At 36.2% G+C, this 21216-nt stretch overlaps 4 protein-coding genes and 1 non-coding gene across 8 annotated transcripts; 3 read left to right on the top strand and 2 right to left on the bottom strand.

Annotated features, from left to right (window-relative positions):
- The first annotated feature begins 143 nt into the window (after positions 1-143).
- LOC111809131 lies at positions 144-997 on the top strand. The gene is made up of 3 exons (XM_023695491.1): positions 144-190; positions 260-341; positions 442-997. The coding sequence occupies exons 1-3, from the start codon at positions 176-178 to the stop codon at positions 882-884; spliced, it is 540 nt and encodes a 179-aa protein (XP_023551259.1). The 5' UTR covers positions 144-175; the 3' UTR covers positions 885-997.
- A 373-nt stretch (positions 998-1370) lies between these two features.
- On the bottom strand, positions 1371-4989 carry LOC111808144 (transcription factor HBP-1b(c38)-like). Of its 3 annotated transcripts, none has more exons than XM_023693959.1 (11): positions 4336-4989; positions 4111-4223; positions 3964-4025; positions 3682-3873; positions 3509-3577; positions 3355-3414; positions 3131-3208; positions 2623-2677; positions 2255-2526; positions 1911-2156; positions 1371-1809 (listed from the first exon to the last, which is right to left on the bottom strand). In XM_023693959.1, exons 1-11 carry the CDS (start codon positions 4401-4403, stop codon positions 1663-1665), a joined length of 1362 nt encoding a protein of 453 aa, XP_023549727.1. In that variant the 5' UTR covers positions 4404-4989; the 3' UTR covers positions 1371-1662. The 3 variants fall into 3 exon arrangements, with proteins under 3 accessions (XP_023549727.1, XP_023549726.1, XP_023549728.1); XM_023693958.1 differs by having other exon boundaries at positions 3509-3583; positions 4336-4987; XM_023693960.1 differs by lacking the exon at positions 3131-3208 and having other exon boundaries at positions 3509-3583; positions 4336-4986.
- A 219-nt stretch (positions 4990-5208) lies between these two features.
- On the top strand, positions 5209-5289 carry TRNAL-AAG. The gene has a single exon. It is a non-coding gene; the product is annotated as a tRNA-Leu (tRNA).
- Positions 5290-7683: 2394 nt separating this feature from the next.
- LOC111809139 (GDT1-like protein 4) lies at positions 7684-14282 on the top strand. The gene is made up of 13 exons (XM_023695501.1): positions 7684-7960; positions 8052-8120; positions 9098-9157; positions 9268-9315; positions 10111-10199; positions 10328-10364; positions 10460-10507; positions 10974-11042; positions 11123-11167; positions 11263-11324; positions 12179-12251; positions 12353-12447; positions 13941-14282. The coding sequence occupies exons 1-12, from the start codon at positions 7940-7942 to the stop codon at positions 12422-12424; spliced, it is 693 nt and encodes a 230-aa protein (XP_023551269.1). The 5' UTR covers positions 7684-7939; the 3' UTR covers positions 12425-12447; positions 13941-14282.
- Positions 14283-19138: 4856 nt separating this feature from the next.
- On the bottom strand, positions 19139-21216 carry LOC111808365 (transcription factor HHO3-like). Of its 2 annotated transcripts, XM_023694294.1 has the most exons (5): positions 20736-20880; positions 20377-20657; positions 20034-20295; positions 19663-19950; positions 19139-19595 (listed from the first exon to the last, which is right to left on the bottom strand). In XM_023694294.1, the coding sequence occupies exons 1-5, from the start codon at positions 20878-20880 to the stop codon at positions 19435-19437; spliced, it is 1137 nt and encodes a 378-aa protein (XP_023550062.1). In that variant the 3' UTR covers positions 19139-19434. The 2 variants fall into 2 exon arrangements, with proteins under 2 accessions (XP_023550062.1, XP_023550063.1); XM_023694295.1 differs by having other exon boundaries at positions 19139-19950; positions 20736-21216.

Here is a 21216-nt window from a genome sequence, read left to right as displayed (position 1 = left end):
AATGCTAAGTTTGCACAAAAAGTAAAAATATGGAAGTCAAGAAGTATAAGACATCAACAAACCCTAAACCCCAAAACAGAATCAGATTCCATTGTTCATCTCCACAAATATAAATCAAATCCAAACAAAACAACTCCACCTTTTCCAATTCAACATAAGAACATCCCTCCAATTCATGTCTCACCCAAAGGCAAGCAAATCCATTTCTCCTCCTCCTTATTTCTTGTGCTTTTCTTATAAATTTCCCATTGTTTTGCAGCAATTCTGTATGGTTATGAAAATCAACGTCGATTGCAATGCTTGTTGTCGAAAACTTCGAAGGATTATCTTGAAAATGAAAGGTATTAATAAGAGAAACAAAAATTTTAAAAAATGTTCATCAAAATCACTATAAAATTGACCCTTCTTCTTGTTGTTGTTGTTTTGATTTGGATGGCTAAGCGATCGAGAAGCATTTGATAGAGAAGGAGAGTCACAGACTGATCGTGTTTGGCAGATTCAGGCCGTCCGACATTGCCATTAAGATCCGGAGGAAGATGAATCGAAGAGTCGAGATTCTCGACGTCGAAGAAATGGAAGAACCCGAACCCGTTGCCGATCAAAACCCACCGCCGGAGCAAGCTCAAGTAGTCCCCGGAACCATTGCCGACCACAATCCCAACCCCATGTTTCCTTCTTTGGAGCATGATGATTGGAGGCCGCCCGTGTTTCCCTCTCTTGCCGCCCACCAATACCGTTCTTTTTCATCTTCTCGTCCTGATTTCGCCGTAGCTTGCTTGCCGGAGCCGGACATGGAGGAACGCTTCTGGCATTATGGTCATGACTATGAAGTTGTTGGAGATCGAGATCACACCTTCTCTTGTCACGATTACTACCATTACTAGCTAGTTTGTCTCCTTTTTTTAGAGTTCTATTATACGTAATATTAATTAAAATCATTAATTTATTCCTATGAAAATTATATGAAATATAATTACATTAGCACGAGCATTAGAATCCCAAGCCCAACCTCTCATTCTTTTCACACCCTCCGAGCATGAATCCCACCCGGCCAGGTAGCACCATGACCAGTCAAGCTGCTTCCCCCCTATGGTTGCAAGTTGGAGCTATCATAGCTTATGGCTAGAGCCATAGGGAGCCCAACAAAGATAAAAGTAAGGACAATGAGCACGGAGCCCGCCAAGCATATCCATAGTCGTAGATTAGGTTCTTACTGTTCATAATTGTGATCTTAACAATTGAAGACAAACGGTTCGCAACTAAAAAAGAGAGAACCAAGATAATAAAGAATCACTAGAATTACAAATGAGTAACGTGGCTATGTTAGAATGTAGCTAGAGTGGAGCCTAAACTCTGGTCGGTTTGAAAAATAAAACAAAAAAAATTAATAATTAATATAGATATGATTACATTAATCTGTATCAAACCATACCAAATTAAGCATCCAGAAAATTATATGGAAAAGAAAACAAAAAACAGGACACTTGTTTGGTAACAGAACAAAGTGGAAACCAAGTGGGTCAAAAAAGGTTTCAACTTGCAGCCCATAATCCCTTAATATTGATAAAGAACAGTTCTCAAAGTTTGATGATTCTGTTCCAAGAAGCCATGTTCTTGCTGTAGATTGCCCTTGGTCTGGTGTCGATATGGCTAAGCTAGATATCACTCTCTTGGTCGTGCTAACCATAGTGAACTGAGAGCTCGAAGACGTGAAAAGTAATCACTGATGACAAGAAGCGCTCGTGCAGCTTGACGAGTAGTTAATATCCTATGCATCTGTTGGAGCGTTTGTTGCCTCAACAGATCAGCCTGAAAGAGAAGACATGAAGGATTCCTTAATTAGCTGCATACATACTCGTTTGTCTATTATCATTCTAAAAGTTGATTGAACGGTTGGAAGTGTTAATAACCTGATGTAGAAAGTTCTCGAGCGTCGTTAGCTTGCTCATAGCGATTGCCATTTGGCCCATGTAATCAGCGACATTCCCTGAACTGGCTGGACCTATAGAAGCAGTGGAAAGAGTTTCTACAAGAGATTGTTGCAAAGCTTCTATCCCTTGTGACAATGCATCTTCAGCTTGTTGGGATGATTGCTGCAAATTGCATATACCCATCAGCTGCTGATCTGTTAGAGGCTCCAAATGGCTCCCAACTATCTGAATTCATTCAAATCCAAGGCCAGGAAGTGAGTTAAACTAAAACACGACTCGATCGATTCGTACTGAACGATCTCGAGCTTACGAAACAGTTTTACCTTTAGAAGCTCGGACGAACGGAATCCTCCCAGCCACATGAAACACCTCTCAGCAGGAGTCTTCCACATGCCTGAAAGAATGTGAAAAACGTCGGCCTTGGCGCCTATGCTCTTCAGCCTGAAGAGTTCATCATAATGTGCCATCACCCCATCAACAAGAAATCTCAATTCCTCATCTCCCAATTGAGAATTTGCAGATGCTCTTAGATCATTGACAAGCCGTTGATGCTCGTCGAGCCACCGCGCGTAGTCGAGATCGAATGCCAAGGCACCTAAGGATGATATTAAGAAACAACGCAACTAGTTCATCCAGGAGTTCATATTACAAACTAACATACTGTAATCACCATCGTTTCATCTTTGCTTACCATTTCCTGCCATTGATAAACAATGGTCTCCAGCCCCAGAAGCCACAAACATGCCCTGCTATCAATCAAACACAATCAACTTTCCATATTCGAGGAAACGAGAGCGCTTTGTGCAAACTAAACTGTAACAACGTGAACCCACTACTAGCAAATATTGTTCTTTTTGAGTTTCCTCTCAAAATTTTAAAATGCGTCCGTTAAGGAGAGGTTTCACATCCTTGTAAGGAATGATTTGTTCCCTTGAGATCTCACAATCCACTTCCTTGTGGGCCCAGCGTCCTCGCTGGCACACAGTTTAGTGTTTGGCTCTAATACCATTTGTAACAGAACAAACCCACCCCTATCAGATATTGTCATCTTTTGACTTTTCCTTCTAAGCTTCCCCTTAAGCTTTTATAATGCGTGAGAGGTTTCCACACCCATGTAAAGAATGTTTAGTTCTCCTCTCCGACCGATGTGGGATCTCACATTAATCATTTAACTCGGGAAATCTCAATCACCCAAACACCTGTTGGCGTGCTCGATGAAGCTCCTGCTCTAGCTGCGCAAGCCTCTGTCGACTACTTTCCAGCTGCTGGACATATGCCTATCCAAAACCAAAACCTATAAATGTTCCAAATATATTCCCTTCATCAACTTAAGACATCAAAATTCTAACTTTAACAACAGCACAACAATGACGACAACGACATCATACAACTTTCAGCCACTCAAAAAGCAAAAACGCATTACTTTCTTCCTCAATCGACTCTTCCGAGCTGCTTCTCGATTCTGAGCAAGCCTACGAAGCGTCTGTGAGCAAATTCAATGGTTACATATTGAAGTTTTCAAGCACTAAATTGTGAAAAATGGAAAACAGGGAAGGGAAAGAGCTTCATGAGAGGACCTTTTGATCTACAGATTTAGCTCTAGATTGACCCATGGAGTCCGCCATGAGAGTTCCATGTGCAACTACCTGAAGCTAAACAAGAAGCAGACATAAAAACCATTCACTGCAAGAAACTGGAAAGAGATAAAGAACGAGTTTTTTTCCTCTGTTTCTTCTTCCAATTTATGCACCTGGTTTCTTTCATCGGTGTCGATGTCTGTGGAAGTGTCAGTCTGTTGGCTAGTATCTGCCATGGCTGACTCGCCCCAGTTCTCAAAGCTCCCAGCCGCCATCGTCTGCGGCGGAGCCAGCTTCTTCAACCGCATCGATTGCTGTCCCGTGTCTAAATACCCTGTTCCTCCTATTGAACCCACATCCGTGCTCTTCACAACCATTCAACAAAAACCCACAAACCCATTAACCCTCAAAAGCTTCATAGATATACAACGACAAAAAAGAGATGATTGAAATACCCCGTACGGTAGGTGGATTGGAAAAGCTGTATTGTGGGTCGATTTTAAACGGAAAACAGAGCCTAGAGAAAAAGAATATATATTAAAAGACAAGAAAAGAAACCAAATCATTTTAAAATCAGAAGGTAGTTAGAGGAGAGAGAATACTTGGGCTTAAATCAACAGCATCATCTTGATGAAAAGCAGCAACAGCAACAGCGGATTGTTGAAGCTCCATATCCGGAAGAAAACGCGTGTGGAATCGTCCATTGTCATCTCCCCTGTTTTAACAACAAAAAAAACAGAGAGCCACCATGGAAGTTAAAAAAAACATCATCAAACCCCCCAAAAACCAAAACCCATTAATGTCGTTGAAGAACCATTCTACACTACCAGAGAACAACGGAAGAAGAAGAAGAAGAATGGACATAGAACTGATCTGGGTTTTCAAAGCTCTGCATTTTTACTAGAAATAACAACACCCTTTACTTTCCCTGTCTTTCTCAGGAAACAAACAAGTAAAGAAGGGTAGCAAAAGCAGAGGAATTGAAAGCAAATTCAGGGTAGAGAAGAAGAAAGAAAGCAATCGCTGTGCAGTGGAAGAAAATCTGTTGATGTATGTTTGTAAGAACAGAATAGCTTATCAGTCCTACAATTAGAGAGAGAGAGAGAGAGAAAGAATAAGACTTTTCATTATTGCTATCTGAGTTGGGATTTTAGTTTCCCAATACTCTGTTTCCAGAGGTAAAACAGAATTCACTTTCTCTCTCCCATCTCTGTACGTAACCTTCGTTTCTATCTCTAACGTCCAATCCCCCCATTTTCGACCCTTTTTTCCTTTTACCCATTTCTTCTTCCTCGACTTTACGCAGTGCAACAATGGCGTTTAAAGACAGAGCCTTCGTTGAAGATCATGGCACTGAAGAAAGATGAAATTGGAAGAGGAAAACACAGAGAGAAAGCGATGGGTTTCAGAATGCAAGCTCTTTTTAACTCTCTTGTTTTATTTTCAGTACAAGTTGTAAGAGCATTGTTGAGATATCAATGTTTTTGTTTTTTGGGTTTGATTTTGTGATGTCTAACCATGGATTACCAGACATTACGAGTTTAATAAAATATAGATTATCAGAATTTATTGCTCTTATATTACAAACTTCACCTACAAAACTAACTAAGAGAGTGTTGAAATAATATTAGATTTACCATAATTTTACCAATTGAGATTTAGGTTTAGATTTTCAAGTTTAGGGCCATGGCTCAACCAACGTTGAGATGGCCGAGTTGGTCTAAGGCGCCAGATTAAGGTTCTGGTCCGAAAGGGCGTGGGTTCAAATCCCACTCTCAACATTCTTTTGCTCTGAAGGGTCGGGCAAGGGTCCCGGACCTTAACTTTGAAAGTTGAAATCTTTTGCTCTGAAGGGTCGGGCAAGGGTCCCGGACCTTAACTTTGAAAGTTGAAATTTTGGAGGGAATTTGGACTTCTTGAGTCAAATCCGCCCATATCCCCTATTGGGAGGAATAAAAATGCCTTAAAATGTACCCTATAGGGAGGTATGCCTCAAAATGTACCGAGGTATGATGTTAGCTATCCATAAGTGTTAGAGATGGGCTTGTTGAAGGGTCGGGCAGAGTCCTGGACCTTAACTTCAAAGGTCGAAGCTTTGGAGGGAATTTGGACATGTAGTTCTTGAGTCAAATCCGCCCATATGATCTATGGGTAGAAATGAAAATGCCTCCAAATGTCCCCTATGGCTTAAGCGAGCTACCTTGTGACACATACCCCTATGGCTTAAGCGAGCTACCTTGTGACACATACGTGTGTCTTGGGCGACTTTTGTGTCAATCGAACACCAAATTATTTCATGAGGTCTATCTTAGAGTTCTAAGATATCTTGATTAGTTATTTACTAGTCCATTTCGATCGTCATCAACTTGCATATCATAGGGTACTCAATGCACAAACTCGTTCGGGTTCTAACTCATGGTTTTTTTTCATATCGTTATGGACATTGTCTATTGAGACGAATTCTCCACTAGGGGTGTAGTTGACGTCTCCTTAGTAGGATCCGTAATGTCCCTATCATCAAAGAGGGTGTGACCCTTGTGCCTGCCAACGCCCATTTACCGATGTAGTTCCGTACCCTTATCTAAATAAGATCGTCTAAAGAAAGTTGAAAATCTCCTAATTGACCCCATAGAGTACTCATATGGTTCTAAAAGGTTTGATTGTTTCAAGATTCAACCATATTGTACAAACTAATATCTTATAGGTACTAATGTAGACTCTTGTCATTTAGGAACGGTTCACCACCAAAAGTTAACTGGAAACCTCTAAAAGTTCTCACACAATACAAATTATTATGTAGACCCTTGACAGTCGGGTCGAGTTCATAATTATGGGTTAGTTGGTGAATTCTTAATCGTCCATGCATAGCAACATACACACATCATGCATGGTTTACTTCATCAACCGAGACAACAAAATAAACTAATCATGGATCCTAGGATTTTCAACTTCTCCTCGAATTTCCTTTTGTCGTCGATTGTACCACAATGATTGACGAGTTTTTTTTTTTTTTTAATTACTATTTTATTTATTGTTGTCACTGTCATGAGTCGTATCAGAGTGACAACAATAAATATGAAAATGAGAATTTAAACTATAGACCATTACATTGAATTATACCTCCAAAAATCAACAAATATCTTTGATATCAAATGTATTATTGGACAGGACATACTACATAATTCATAAATAAAAATCACTGACATTCTTTTATAGCCCGAGAAAATCAACACCAATGAGATAAAAAAAAATGTACGAACTGGTAATGCTTAAATCAACTGGAAATTTATGTGAAATAATTAAAACAAATATGAATGGAGAAAATAATAGCATTCCGCAAAGAATTTGATGAGAAGAAGAAAAATACGTATATAACAAAGAGTTTATCAAAACGTCTAGTACCTACTTTAGATGTCTAAGGTGAGAATATTTATTAAAACCACCTCACCTAAATAGTGTGAAAGTCCTCTATTTATAATCAAATAAATTACCACGATTTCAAGCCTTGAATAGCTTTTTTCGACTCAGCATTCTTGAACTCTCCAAGACGGAGTAGAAATTGAAATTGAACATTTTCCCACTAAAAAATATCTCTAAACATTTTAAAAGCTTCTGTTAGGAGTTTCGTTTAGTTTCGTTCTCTAATTAACATGAGATCTCACAATTCACCTCTTTGGGTCCAACATGCTCGCGTATTTGACTCTAAACTATTTGTAACAACTCAATCCCACTACTAGTAGATATTGTTTGTTTTGGCGGGGTAACAACTCTATTTTAACTTTTGAAATTTGAAGTTTTTTTTTTTTATTTTCAAAAGAAAGTCTTCAAATCTATACCTATATGGAAAATAATTTTGGAGATTTGGATTCCATAAATATTTATAAACCAAAAAAAAGAGAAAATTAGGAAAAAGAGGACAAAATGAACTGTTTGCATTTGCTTTATTTATTTTTTCTATATTTGTGTTTAAATAGGATTGTTTTGAAATAATCTTAAACATAAAGGGTTAAAATGAAAATTTCAAAAGTTGGGGGTATAATTCTATTATTTTTTAGTAATTTAATTATAATATATATATATAAAAAAAAAATTTAATAATTTCCGCGGTTGTTAAACGCAAGCGCAACCATTAGTCTTTAATCTCTATCATTTTAAATTCTGAAAAAAGAAAAAGAAGCCAAAAAAAGAATCATTAAATTGGGAATCCACGCCACACGCCACACGCCACACGCCACACGCCCTTCTTCCTCGCCACTCCCTCCTTCTCCGAGTCCCCTTCCGAACTTCCGACCCCAGCGACGACGTCACATCCACCGCTTCATTTCACTGCAGTTTGGGGACCCGGAGCCCGTCGGAGAATCCATTCTCTGACGCTCCTCTCCTTGCCTCTTCGATCCCTTCTTTTCCTAATTCCTCTTCCTTTATCCACCCATGGCCACCTCCGTCATCCAGGTCTTTGATCTGTTTTTTTTTTTCTTGATTTTTCCGTCCTACTGCTCGGATTTAATTTGATGTTTGTTTCTTCATTTCCTTATGTTTCCAGGGTTTTACCAAGTCGCTTGCCATGACTGTGCTCTCCGAGATCGGCGATAAAACATTCTTCGCGGCTGCGGTTAGTCCGTAATTGTGGATTTCTGTTTTTTTTTTTCTTTTTGTTCTTTTCATAAATTTGTCTTTAGTGTCATCTGGTCTAACTTGTAAGCAATGTGTTTTCATCCGAAAGTTGACCTGGAATGGAATATGTATCGTGTATGTTATGCTACTTCGCATAGTGGATTTTAAAGTACGCTTCAATATCACGTTTTGTAGTTATCGGATTATGTTTTATCGGTCGGAGTGCAGACTTATTTGATTCCCACATAAGGAGGGAATTTTATTTCTTCCTCTTTTTCTTTTTTTCAAGGAGAGATTCTCTACTTAAGGACCTTGTAATATTTTCCTTATATAAGACGAGTTAAAGGTGAATTTATTAGTTTGCGATATGGATCTCCTACTCTAACCGGATGACTTTTCCTCCCTGCTTCCCTGGAGATGGAAATGCGATTCGGTTGATTTTCCTAAACAGTGTTCCTGTCGCTGCCTGTCTCCCCTCGCTTTCACCCAGTTGGTCAAAATTTCTCTTTTGTTACATTCCTTCATGTTTTAGAAATGGACAAAGGAGAATCACGCATCTTATAAATTGTTGTTTTACTAAAAAAATTCTTATTACTATATAAGAGCTACTGAAAATATGAGATGCTTATACCAATACCACAATATTCACCATGTGGAATAATACATTTGGTCTGATTTGTTATGTGAAAGACCTAGGTGATTGGAAGTCATCATGGAGAACATTGGACATTTAGCATCATATAGTTTGTTTTAGAGAAGGGTCCTTGTACTTTATGCCTTGATAAGATTTACTGTCGAAATCTATCTACTTCAACTAAGAAAGACCTGTCATTTTTACTTCAATGTTTTTATGTGCTATTTTTCAACTTTTCGAATGAATATTGTTTTCCTAATAGTTTTCTGAGGGATGAACAGTGATTTTTTTCCTACGTAAATTTCTTTTCACTTTCTCATGTTTTAATCCTCTGTTTAAAGATCATGGCAATGCGGCATCCAAGGAGACTTGTCTTGTCTGGTTGTCTGTCAGCTTTGATTGTAAGTATGTTTTTTCAAGTTACTAAACATTGTTTATTCATCGCATGTGCCTCCACCGCCTTCCCGGTCAACATCAATGCCTCTAACTTAGTAGTTTTACTGTTTTTTAGGTGATGACCATTCTTTCTGCTCTGGTTGGCTGGGCTGCCCCAAATTTGGTAAGAAAATTGATCGCTCGAAATGAATGCCTTATTCTTGCCTGTTATTTATTTTATCTGCTAGGGCTTGGTTTAGTGACAACACCAAGCGCATTTTTTGTATGCATGTGATGTAGATGTTAATTTTGCATTTGCTATTTGATTATCTTTGCTAATATTGTGAGATGCAACAATAGTAGATTTGCAATGTTCAAGTTAAACCAATAAATCTGCATGCTTGCACTTTGCTTTATTTTTGGTTTCCTCTTCCCACGGATCATATTTGTGCCACTGAATGATAAGGGAACTTCTTGAGAATTTCTTTCATGGTAACATTTAATTGCTGCTTTTGTTTTTCTTTTTTGGGATAAACTATAATTGTTTGATTGTTGATTAAGCAATAATAAGACATGTTTTGAAGAAATCAAGGACATGTTTTGAAGAAATTAAGTCACTTAGATCCATATTTTTTTCTCTGATTTGAAAGGTGGTAGTTTTAGATGAATGCAGTTCGGAATCAGGTCTTTGTATTTTGTGTTGTATTGGTAAGTTGGAGTACGAAATCATTTCATCTGAATGAATTTCTTTTCAACAAAAGAATTTAAAATTTGAAATGGTGAAGTGCTTCCTTGAGCTTTGATGTCATCCTTTGTTATTTAGCTACAATCTTTCTTATTGTTGGGGCAAAATGCTCTCCTTTGTTTAGTTGTCTTGAACTATCAATCATTTTTGGTTCCTCCCTGGTCATTTTCTTCTCCAGTTATTCTTTGTGTTTTTTTAGCAGATCTCACGTGAATGGATTGTGTTTTTTTGCAGATCTCACGTAAATTGACTCACCATGTCACAACTCTTTTGTTCCTTGGTTTTGGGCTGTGGTCTTTATGGGATGTATTTAATAATGGAGGGTAATGGTTTCTTGTTATTTTGTATTTTTCTCCCAATATTAATTTAATTTTCTTTGTGCACTTAAGTAACCAAATGAACGGCTGATCAATTGACATCTTTTTTTTGTTATAATTTTTTTTATTGACAGGGAGTCTGAAGAACTTGCTGAAGTTGAAGCTAAATTGGTTAGGGTTTTATTTATTTCTTTATATTTTTTAAGTCACTTCTGCACACATAGCTGGAATTTCATTTTTTTACCTCAACTGTTACTTGTGCCTAGGATGCTGATTTGAAGGCTAACAAAAAAGGTTCCAAAGATGGCAATAAGGTATATTATACTATCAGAAAGAGACTATACATCCTCTTACCCCTTATAAACTGTCACCCATTGTAGTCATTTCAAAAAATTTACTCCGTCCTATAGTGTTTATAAAAAGAATTCAAGAATTTCCACTTTAACAACTTGATTTGGGAGAGCTTCTAGACGTATGATGTGAACCTGCATGAGGGAATTAATTTTCCTTTTAAATTCTTTATTCCTAGACAATTAAGTGTTCAGAATCCCATTTGCAGATCGTTTATATACTTTATTCCCTTTTGAAGTCACTTCCTCTCTCTAAATTGATTATTATTCTTATCATTTTGTTACGGGATAGAATTGGTCGAAGTCCTTGTTAGAGAAGGAAGGAGAAGCTGTAGTATTTCTATTTTTATGTTTAGATTGGCATGTTGAAATTACAGATATAAGATGCTTATGTGGTATTTTGGAATCATAAAGCTTAACCTCATGACAGGTTGATGATGAAGTGAAGAAGCACAATCGGTCAATTCTCTTGCATTTCTTATCACCAATATATCTAAAGGTTATATTTTTGTAACCTCTGATAATTCAGTAAAATGTAAATGTAAGATTACTTAACTCTTTCCCCTGGAGTTTCTGCAGGCATTTTCCATTACCTTTTTTGGCGAATGGGGTGACAAGAGTCAGGTTAGTATCATATCAGAACTGAGAATGACCTTTCTATCTAACTTAAGGTGTTGTCTCACACCTATAGTACTGTTATTTTTTACTGCCTCTGTCAGCTAGCGACCATTGGCTTAGCTGCAGATGAAGACCCACTAGGTGTCGTTCTTGGTGGAATTTTGTAAGTTGTGCCTATGAACTTAACCCTTCTATTTGGATTGATTCTTCGTGCATGTGTTTGTTCCCTCTGATTTTTTTTTCTTCAGTAGACAAATTTCCTTTCCATTATTTTCCCAATAGAGACCCCACTTTGTCCTATGAGCATAAGACGAGTTTTGGATTCATATATGGAATTCATTGTGCGCATGTTAGGGCCTCATTGCTTATGATATCAGATATCTCTATCCTGCATTATCGTAAGCAAGATTCTTTTGGAAAGTTCTGGTATCTCAACCATCTAATATACATGTGGTTAATATTCCCCATTAGGTTGTGATCGTTCAAACTTGTAGGAGACTAGGCTCTGGGATAACTGCATTGCATATATTGTTTATTAAATTATGGCAACCTCCTGCCTACTTATGTACAATTGTAAAGGTTCTATCATTATTTCTTGTTTAAAAAAAAAAAAAGGTAAAGGTTTAATCGTTGCCCGTTTGATGTTGTTCTTTTTGTTGAAGTCTTAACATTCATATTGGACTTGTTCAGGCTGTAGCAATTATTAAAAAATATACTGGCTAATGAATAATCAGCGATCAGTAAGCTCAATAGATAGGCTGTGTTCTTCGAAGAATATCCTCTAGTTTTGTGCGTCAAATGACAAAATTTTTAAAGTTGATCGACAAACTGCTTTGAACCATAAATTTTGTTATAATGCAAGAATGAAAATTTTATTGCTTATAGAAAGTGATTGGTCTCAGTAGGAGCTGAATTTTATCTTCTGGTGATGATAATCATATTGGATGTGAATGGAAAACAACACAGTTATCTACCTGTTTTTCTAGTTGGAAGTGTCACTAATAACTTTTCTTTCAGGGGACAGGCATTGTGTACAACTGCTGCAGTCCTTGGAGGAAGGAGCTTGGCGTCACAAATCTCTGAGAAAATTGTATTCAACATTTGATTTGCTCTTTTTTCACGCTGAAGTATTAGTTACTTAGTGTTATTCTTGTTGAACAGCGTAGTCATATTTTCGTTTCTCCTTTTCAGGTTGCTCTCTCAGGTGGGGTTCTGTTCATTGTTTTTGGAATCCAGTCGTTCCTCTCAACTGTCGAGCCGTAATTTTTATTACAAAGCTTGTTATGGTTAGTAATGATGCTGGCTTCAATTCTGGCATGTTTTAGGGATATTACTTATTTTATTAGTAGGGGGTTCTTTGTCTTTACAAGTATTTATTTATTAATTTATATCACATGATCAAAAGTAGCTTCCTTTTCTAACTGGAGTTGGTTAACTACGGTAGAAGAAGAGGCTTCATATTATATTCTTCCTGCTGCCGAGGTCATTGTCATGATTGTTCTTCCTTAGTAATGAGAAATTTAGTCAGGAAGATAATAAGAAACTCCAATACGCATCTGTTTTTGTTCCCCTGAAAATGGGACTTGGTGGTGTTAAAATGATTGAAACCAAGCTTTCCCGGCCAAACCGAGGATAGCAACATGGGCCAACAAAAACAAAGGGCCTACAAAAAGGGTAGCTCGAGTGGAGCCAAACATGAATGAACCTAACGATGTAAGAAATGTCTCCAATCTGATGAAAAGGAATGGTTCTTATTTCATTATGTCTAATCTCTATGCGGTTAGCAATTTTGACATCACTACCATCTATCAAGTTCAATCTTCCTATCGTCTCTAAACGAGGTTTCACGCACACGATGTAGCGAAGGATAAGGATCCTAGGCGTGGGTGACCTAACGAGTAATTAAGCGTATTTAGACACAAGCACTCAAAGTAAGGTGTTAAACTTGGCTTGGACCAAACTCTCTTTCAAGATCTCCCGAGGCCGTTCAAGACTTCTTTCAATCCAAATACTCCATAAAATTGCATAAAATCAGCCCTTAGGAGAACGCTACCACCTTCTCCCTGAAGGGAAGATGAAGCAGAACCTCCTCCATCATAAGACATCAATTCCTTTATTGGCCAAAATCCTGAAAACATTGTACAGGTAGTCTCAAGAACGAGTGAACTGATAACTCCAAAGCAGATAGCTCAAATCCTTAGACGCCTTCCTATTGAGAATGCATTAATGCTGGCCCAATTGAAGAATTCCTTTGAATTCAATCCATAGTGTTAACCCCTCGTGTAAGACCTGCCAAGCATGCGTTGACATGTCGGGAATATTAGCCTTCCTTAACAAGGAGAATAAAACAGAGGAAGGGGGGCAAGGACTACAAAAAGGGCTAGAAAGAGAACAAGAGAATCTTTTGGAAGGGTTAGGATCCTAACGAGTATCCAACCCTTCAGTTGATGAGGGTATTATCCGGAAATTAAAACAGCTACATTGTAGAGTTTCTATATGTCAGCCTGTTTGTCTTCCTGTCAGACAAAGGCTGACGAAAATGCAAACTTTGGTTACTGTTCTTGCAGCATAAGATGCTGCCTTAGAATAAGTTCGAATCTGGCTTTGAGGTTAAATTACTTTTTCTATAAATATTTTTTTTGTTTGTGTTTTTTTTTATTATATAATTTTCAAAAGTACCTCTAATGACTACGTAACCAAATACAAAATCATTTGGAACTTACCCTTATCATTAAAAATTTGGCACATTTTATATCTGAGTCATTGTTTCCACTTGCAGGCAGGAGATTTGATGAAATATTGCACAGCATATTCTTCTTGATTGGACGAATTTGAGAACAATTTAAAGAGCCTGCATGTTTTACCAGAGATACTGTATAAGTGTACGCTTTGACGAACACGGGCTGCAATGCAATAGTAGTTCTCATTTCTAAAATATTGAAGATGTAGGCTATCCAATTGGACCGGATCCCAGAAAATTTGAACTGTTTTTGATGATCAGATATATTCCTTTGCAGTAATCACATTGTTAACACAGTTCAAAACAAAAAGATGTACTGGTTGATTTGACACTTCAGTGGTTCATGACAATATTTTTTATGTTAATGTTTAGTTCACAGAAGACTTCTCTTTTCATTCAACTTTAGTTATGCATTTATGTCATAATCTGGGAAGTGCACAGGGAGAGGTAGCTGCTGAAGCCATTGGCAGCTCTAGCTTACTCCTAATGGGTACGAAGGCTTCCAAGAACAGTTTGTGCAGTGGCGAGTGGGAGTGATAAAGGAATGGATGAGCAGGGAACAAGTGATTGTCAATCCTAGAAGTGCACAGCCAGAAGAAATTGGCGCAAACAATCGGTCTGCTTCAGGGGTTGAATGCACAGCAGAGGTGGTAGAGAAATACAATTTATGATAAAAAAAGAGGCATTTCCAGAATTGGCTTCTCATTCAACCAAGGGACCATTTTCCCACTCTGCCTTACCAAAAATAAATTAGTCAAATGTATTGAAAGATTCTAAGTCTTCTACTATGGGATATGCTTTGTAACTTAAATGCTTTAATTGCCCACTTTCTACTTTCCCAGGATAAACTTCTATATTATGTGTGTTTCATTTTCCTTCTGTCTTACAATAATATTAGAATATTCTAATAAGATCTGTTTAGAACATCAAAAAATAAATATTTATAATCAAATATTGACGTAGACTCACAAAAAAAAAAAAAAAGAAAAAAGGAAATTAAATCAATAATTATTTGTTGGGTTTGGCCTTTGCAGGTGACCATTTTAGTGGGATGACTCTGAATTTGTAGCATATTGATAAAAATGTCTCTAAATTTTGTATTTGTTTTTTTAAAATACTCCTAGATTTTTTAAAGTTTATTCAACTTAAAAAACTCAAATTAATTTTGAATAAAATATTAATACATTTTTAACTTTTTTTTTTTTTAAACATTCACAAATACGAGCATTAACATTCTTAATCTTGATAAAAATAAAAAGTTCTTACCGATATATGGACGAGGACGGGTTATCTAATTCATCTCCAAACTTTTTAATATTATTTTTGAAATTTCATATGTATTTTTAGAACATGGTATTAATGTTATTAATGTTTTTGTCCGTATTTTAAATTTTTTAAGAAAGTTTGTATGTATTAATGAAACTTTTGAAAAATTCAATAATATTTTTGAAATGCTTTAAAAAAATAAAAGGGTGATCTTGAAATCTAAAATTCAAGAGTAGTCTTGAAATATTTTCATTTAAATGGTAGACTAGTTTTGAAATTTTTTAAAAGTTGATAGGCATTTTTTAACTTCTTTTTCTTCAAGCTATTAATGAAAATTTAAAAATAATAATATTTGAGTATTTATAATTTTAATAATTATGTATATTTAAAAGGACGTTTAATAATTTTATTAATTAAAAAAAAATATTATAACAATAATTGCATAAAATGAGATGATTAATGGAGAAATATATATATATCTGATACTTCAACCCTCAACCAATGGATATTACTGTTTCATAGGTTTGGGAAAGAGTTAAAAAAAGTGGACACCAAATTTTTGTTGGCTTTCATATCTTCATTTTCTGATTAAATTTAAAAAAAAAAAAACAAAAAAACAAAAAAACAAAGACAGTTGAATTTATACATTAATTTTAAATTATTTAATAATCTCTATCTACCTGAACTATCTATGTGGACAAGTTTAGTAACTTCCAACTATTTTTCAAATATCCATTATAAGAAGTTAGATTGTTAATGAAAAGTAATTCATCACTGTTCTGTAAATGTCGACTTTGACAGGCAAATGTTAATCTGAAATGGAGTTAAACCGAGTCTATTCAATTTTGTAGAAAAAAATATTTATTAAATTTTCTCAATTTTGGATCATGAATTCAGATAAAACACCATGATCCTTATGCACATCTAATATATTTGTATGAATTCTTATTTTTATTTATTAATGTTGATACTTTCGGTAAAGATTACCTATAACTTGTCAAAAAAATTATTTTTTAATAATATATCGAAAATCATGTAATGATCCAAAATTTTCTACTTAATTTAAAGTCGCTACTGTATACTTATCATGAACATTGAAAGCGAAAGGACTTCATTTAAATTCCATAAAACGTAACATTTATCTTAAAACACAGTCATGGACTTACATGTTTCGAAAACACCTTTAATTTAAAATGACATAACAAAAGGCTAAATAAAATAAATAAATATTTAAATTAAAAACATCCTATAACTTAAGTCTAAGAAAATAAATATCACTACTCTATGTATGTGCCATGGTGTCGAATTGCGATGCCGTCGTCAACCGTACAGGAATGTCTTGTCTTAACTTGAAAAAAATGTAGCAGCACATGACTGGAGTATTTAAAGAAATACTCAGTGACCCCACTATTGGGGCTAAATGCAAGAACATGCGAATGCAATGACAGGACATATCCTTTCAATCTATTTTCCTACGGTACTGCCCTAACTAGTAATTTTGATGTGTACTATATACTCTACAACAGTACATACGTGCGAGTATGGACTCACCAATGAGTTCGCACACCGCTGGATCACTTTTCTTATCGGACGAGCATACTCTGGGAGCTCCTTAGGCCAGGACACCATTAAAACTAGTAATTGACACGGCAGCATTATGTAAAACAAAATGGTCGTACCCCTGCCGACAGCATTATGTAAAACATAATGATCGTACCCCTGCCGGCAACATTATATAAAACATAATGATCGTATCCCTGCCCATCATGATGAAATAGGGGTATCCCCAATGCATGAGCACTCATAATACATAGATCCCAATATTTTTTCATTTTTTACATTATTAAGTATAACCCCGCTATCGTTTTACATTCATATCATATCTTTTCTCATTTTTCAGTTCTCATATCATGCATAACTCTAGCGGGGTTATATTTCATTTCATTTATCGTGATATTATGTCATTCATAACATGCTGTATACATACAATTTAGAAAACATAACATACGTTCTTATACCTATCACAGTCATATTGTTACGTGAACGTACCTTAGTCATATCATCACAGGAACGTATCATAACGCTATCGTTCTATCAATCTATCACAAACCTATCCCTTTCTACCCATAACCTAACTTTAAAGTTTCATGAACGTATCTTACTCCTATCGTTATTCGTTTTGTGCATCTTTCTCATATCTTATCTCAAACATATCATTGAACATATCGTACCGTAATTATGATCATACAATTCACATATTATAACATATATATAACATACAAGAAACATATCGATCCATAGACAATTCACACATATCAATATATATGTCACGTGCAGAACCACGGGGCACGTGTCAACATCAAATATAACCATGCTGATAGTAAGTCTACCTGATTAGCTTAGGCTGATGTCACGAAGTTATCCCTAATGAAAGTTCGATTTTATCCATTGAAATCCAAGTCAACCTATGTGAGCTCATAACATCAGTTTCAAGTTCAACTTCTACAAAATTGTTTGTCTAATTTATATTGGTTCATGTGTTATACTTCATGCGAATGTTAGAGTCTTTGCATGAGTTAAGTCTTGAAATATTTACGTAGGTTTGTTATAGTATTATTTTCATACAAACCATTTAATACCCTTTAATATTTTTCCAATATTCTATTTTCTCGTATTGTGTTTAATACTCTTTAACATTTCTACTGACTTCCCCTTTTTTTTTTATTCTTTATAATTATATTCACCCTCTTTCCTCTCTTTATAATTATATTCTATTTTTAGTAGTATTTATGTGATTCTGTGTTTCATTTTCCTTTCCTTTGATTTTGTTAGCCTTGTTTATTCTTTTACTATAATTCATATAAGATTATTGACCATCTAAATAATTGCAAGAATTCACCTAACCCAAAATATCATTGCAATCAGAAGAGAAAGATTTAATATATACCTTAAGAAACTGACTAAATCTTTTATTTTCTCAAATCTGACATTTTTGTTTTCTGTTCCATTTTGTTAGAACTTGAAATTATAACGTAAGAATTGGCTTGAAGAGAGNTTTTTTTTTTTGCTTATTTATTTTTTTAAAAAGTAATTGTTTTTTTTATAATTTTTTTATTTGTTTATTTACTTATTTATTTATTTTTGGGCGGTTACAAATGCAATTGATAATTTTATTCAAAGTCTATCCAATTTAATTCAATTTCTTTTATTTAAGCATTTAAATATACCATCAGGATAATTTAAATTAATTCATGAACCAATAATTTTGGAGTCATATCCATTCATATTTCCAAAAAGGTACGATTAGTTGGTTTTATTTTTTTTTGTTGTCAAACATAGATTCACTATGTTTTCTAGTGATAGATTTTTTTTTGTTGGTGGGATTAAAATTTTAATTATTTTGTAGATAATAGACCCTATATTTGAATAAATATATATTTAAAAGAAAAAAAAAAGGATTAATAATTCAAAAAAAATAATTATTCATATCAGAATCACTTCTTAAATTTGAAACCAAATAATAAAGTTATTTATAATTTTAAAAAATTACAGCAGTAATTATAAATAAATCCTATTACCTAACAAAACAAATTGAAACAAGTAATTCCAAGCATGTACTCAATTATCTTTATATGAATTATTATTTTCTTGAGTTTTGTAGACGCCATAATTCTTTTAAAGATCCAATAAAAATGCTTTAATTCTTTTTTTTTTTTCTCATTTTTCAGATCAAACTTTTAATTATTGTTTGATTTTTGTAATGATTTTATATTTGAATATTTCTTTTATAAATACTTAATTTTTATTTTGTATTTATAAAATTTCAATTTCCAATAATTTAATTCTTTTAATTGAATTAAACTGTTAATTTTTAAAAATACAATTTATATATAAATGTATTTATTTATATTTAATTTCATAATAATTTTTAAGTATTATCTAAATTAAATCTTTGAAATTAAATAAATAGATTTTTTACCAATAAAAATTATTTGAGTTGCCTCTAAAAAATGGTGTAACAAAACTTTTACACATCAAAAAGTGTAGAAAAAAAGTAAAAAAAAAAAAAAAAAAAAAAAACAAAATTTCAACCCTTCGAAGCTCAAGAAGCAGGTGAAACTGAGGTACGAGTAGAGGAAGATGTAGTAGAAGAATTACATTCGGTGGCGGCGGTGGCGGCGGCGGCGGAGGAGGAAGGAATCATGGGCCTGGGCTTGGGCTTTTGAACTGTACTGGGTAATGGCTGCGGCGGCGGAGGAGGAAGGAATCATGGGCCTGGGCTTGGGCTTTTGAACTGTACTGGGTAATGGCTGCGGCGGCGGAGGAGGAAGGAATCATGGGCCTGGGCTTGGGCTTTTGAACTGTACTGGGTAATGGCTGCGGCGGCGGAGGAGGAAGGAATCATGGGCCTGGGCTTGGGCTTTTGAACTGTACTGGGTAATGGCTGCGGCGGCGGAGGAGGAAGGAATCATGGGCCTGGGCTTGGGCTTTTGAACTGTACTGGGTAATGGCTGCGGCGCCGCCGCTGCAACCATCGGTGCATATATTCCGTTGGTGGTAGCGGCGCTGATTGCTTCTCTGGAGGAAGTGGTGGCGTAGTCGGACGCCGGTACCCATATGCCGCCGACCACCAGGAACTGGGGCGGTTGGACGGTCTCGTTGTTGTGGATTGTCGGAGTGGGGCATTTGGTGTGTAGACGATACTTCTGTAGATGACTTTTGACTTCGCCGTTGGTAAGACCATCCACCTTCATCAATTCCCTTATTTGCTTCGGCGTCGCCACTGCCATTTTAATTCAAACCATATAAATTAATTCAATTCAATTCCTTTTTCAAAATAAACTCAATTTTCATGTTCTTCCTTACCATGGGAGCCTCCGAGCTGCTGAAGCGCATGAAGGAACCGCCGGTGCAGCTCCGGAGACCAGCAACGTCTCTGTTTCCTCTGATTCTGTGCTTCCTTCTCTTCCCGTCGGCTGCTTCCACCTAACCCCGTCTCCGCAGCCGGAACCGGATCTGAAGACGACGACATCATCCCTCCGCCACTACCGGTTTTCTCCTTCTGAAATGGCTGGAAAGCACCTCCATTTCTGTTTACCTCAACAACCGTCGTGTTCTCCGGCGTGTCCTGCACCACCAGACCCAATAACGCATAAATTTCCGGCGAGACTTAATTTAAAATCCGTGCGAAATTGGGGGAAAATTTTACCTGACTCAGAGGAGGAGGATCTGAGGTCTGATTCCAAAGCTGAGCAGATCTGAGCCAATCGGAGGGAGGCAAATTCAAATTGTTTAAATCAGAATCGTTCATCTTGTTGTTCTCTGTTTGAGCTTCATGGAGGTGTCGTGGTCGTTCAGAATCAAAAACCCCATTAATTGGAATGAACTCCTCAAGAACAAGACCCATGTCGCTGGAAGTCTGGTCGGAGCACTCGGATTGACGATTCTCCGTCGTCGACTCCGATAGGTGCTGCCTGCAGCAATCAATGGCTGCAAAAAAACCCAAATCAGAACAGAAGAAGAAGAAGAAGAAGAAGAAACAGAGAAGGGGGTTTAATGGGTTTATACCATGGGAAACGATCTGCAAACAGAGAGGGAGCTCGCGCTGAAACATGAGGACTTTGGAGCGTTCTTGTTCCAAAGTATCGGCGAAATCGGAGAGCGTGAAGCCCATTGTGGATGCAATTTCTTGCATTTTGTAGGAGTAAACCATAATTGTCACACCTCTGTTTCTGGCGGAAAATGGGAAAGAAGATGAAATCGAAAGAGAGAGAGAGAGAGAGAGAGAGAGAGAGAGAGAGAGAGCAATGGGGCTTGAAAAAGGGATCTAAAAGAGAATCATTGGGAGGAAGAAACTTGGTGCTCAAGCTCCATGATCGTCAAACTAACAAACAAAACAAAGAACCAGAGAGACAGAGAGACAGAGAGAATTGGAAAATTCAACGGAGAATTTATGGGAGGCGACACAGAGGAGGCAGAGACTAAAATATCATGGTCGGGCCGTCGCGTAGTGTAACCAATATATACTCTTTCATGGACCTTCTCAATA

This window comes from Cucurbita pepo, chromosome LG13, assembly GCF_002806865.2.
Source record: "Cucurbita pepo subsp. pepo cultivar mu-cu-16 chromosome LG13, ASM280686v2, whole genome shotgun sequence".
In the NCBI taxonomy this organism is placed as follows: domain Eukaryota; kingdom Viridiplantae; phylum Streptophyta; class Magnoliopsida; order Cucurbitales; family Cucurbitaceae; genus Cucurbita; species Cucurbita pepo.
Note: the sequence above shows the minus strand (reverse complement) of the source record. Positions and strands in the feature narration are given on the sequence as shown.

Bases quoted from the DNA above. Each gene is read 5' to 3' on its own strand.
- LOC111809131 (XM_023695491.1), top strand. The intron at 342-441 runs GTATTAATAAGA...TGGATGGCTAAG, and splicing joins GATTATCTTGAAAATGAAAG to CGATCGAGAAGCATTTGATA.
- LOC111808144 (XM_023693958.1), bottom strand. From the start codon at position 4,403: ATGCAGAGCTTTGAAAACCCAGATCAGTTCTATGTCCATTCTTCTTCT. The intron at 2,678-3,130 runs GTGTTTGGGTGA...GATTGATAGCAG, and splicing joins TTCATCGAGCACGCCAACAG to GGCATGTTTGTGGCTTCTGG. The intron at 2,157-2,254 runs GTAAAACTGTTT...GAATGAATTCAG, and splicing joins GTTCGTCCGAGCTTCTAAAG to ATAGTTGGGAGCCATTTGGA.
- LOC111809139 (XM_023695501.1), top strand. From the start codon at position 7,940: ATGGCCACCTCCGTCATCCAG. The intron at 10,365-10,459 runs GTTAGGGTTTTA...ACTTGTGCCTAG, and splicing joins CTGAAGTTGAAGCTAAATTG to GATGCTGATTTGAAGGCTAA. The intron at 11,043-11,122 runs GTTATATTTTTG...GAGTTTCTGCAG, and splicing joins TATCACCAATATATCTAAAG to GCATTTTCCATTACCTTTTT.
- LOC111808365 (XM_023694295.1), bottom strand. From the start codon at position 20,880: ATGGTTTACTCCTACAAAATGCAAGAAATTGCATCCACAATGGGCTTC. The intron at 20,296-20,376 runs GTAAAATTTTCC...CTGGTGGTGCAG, and splicing joins ATCCTCCTCCTCTGAGTCAG to GACACGCCGGAGAACACGAC. The intron at 19,951-20,033 runs GTAAGGAAGAAC...TTAAAATGGCAG, and splicing joins GCAGCTCGGAGGCTCCCATG to TGGCGACGCCGAAGCAAATA.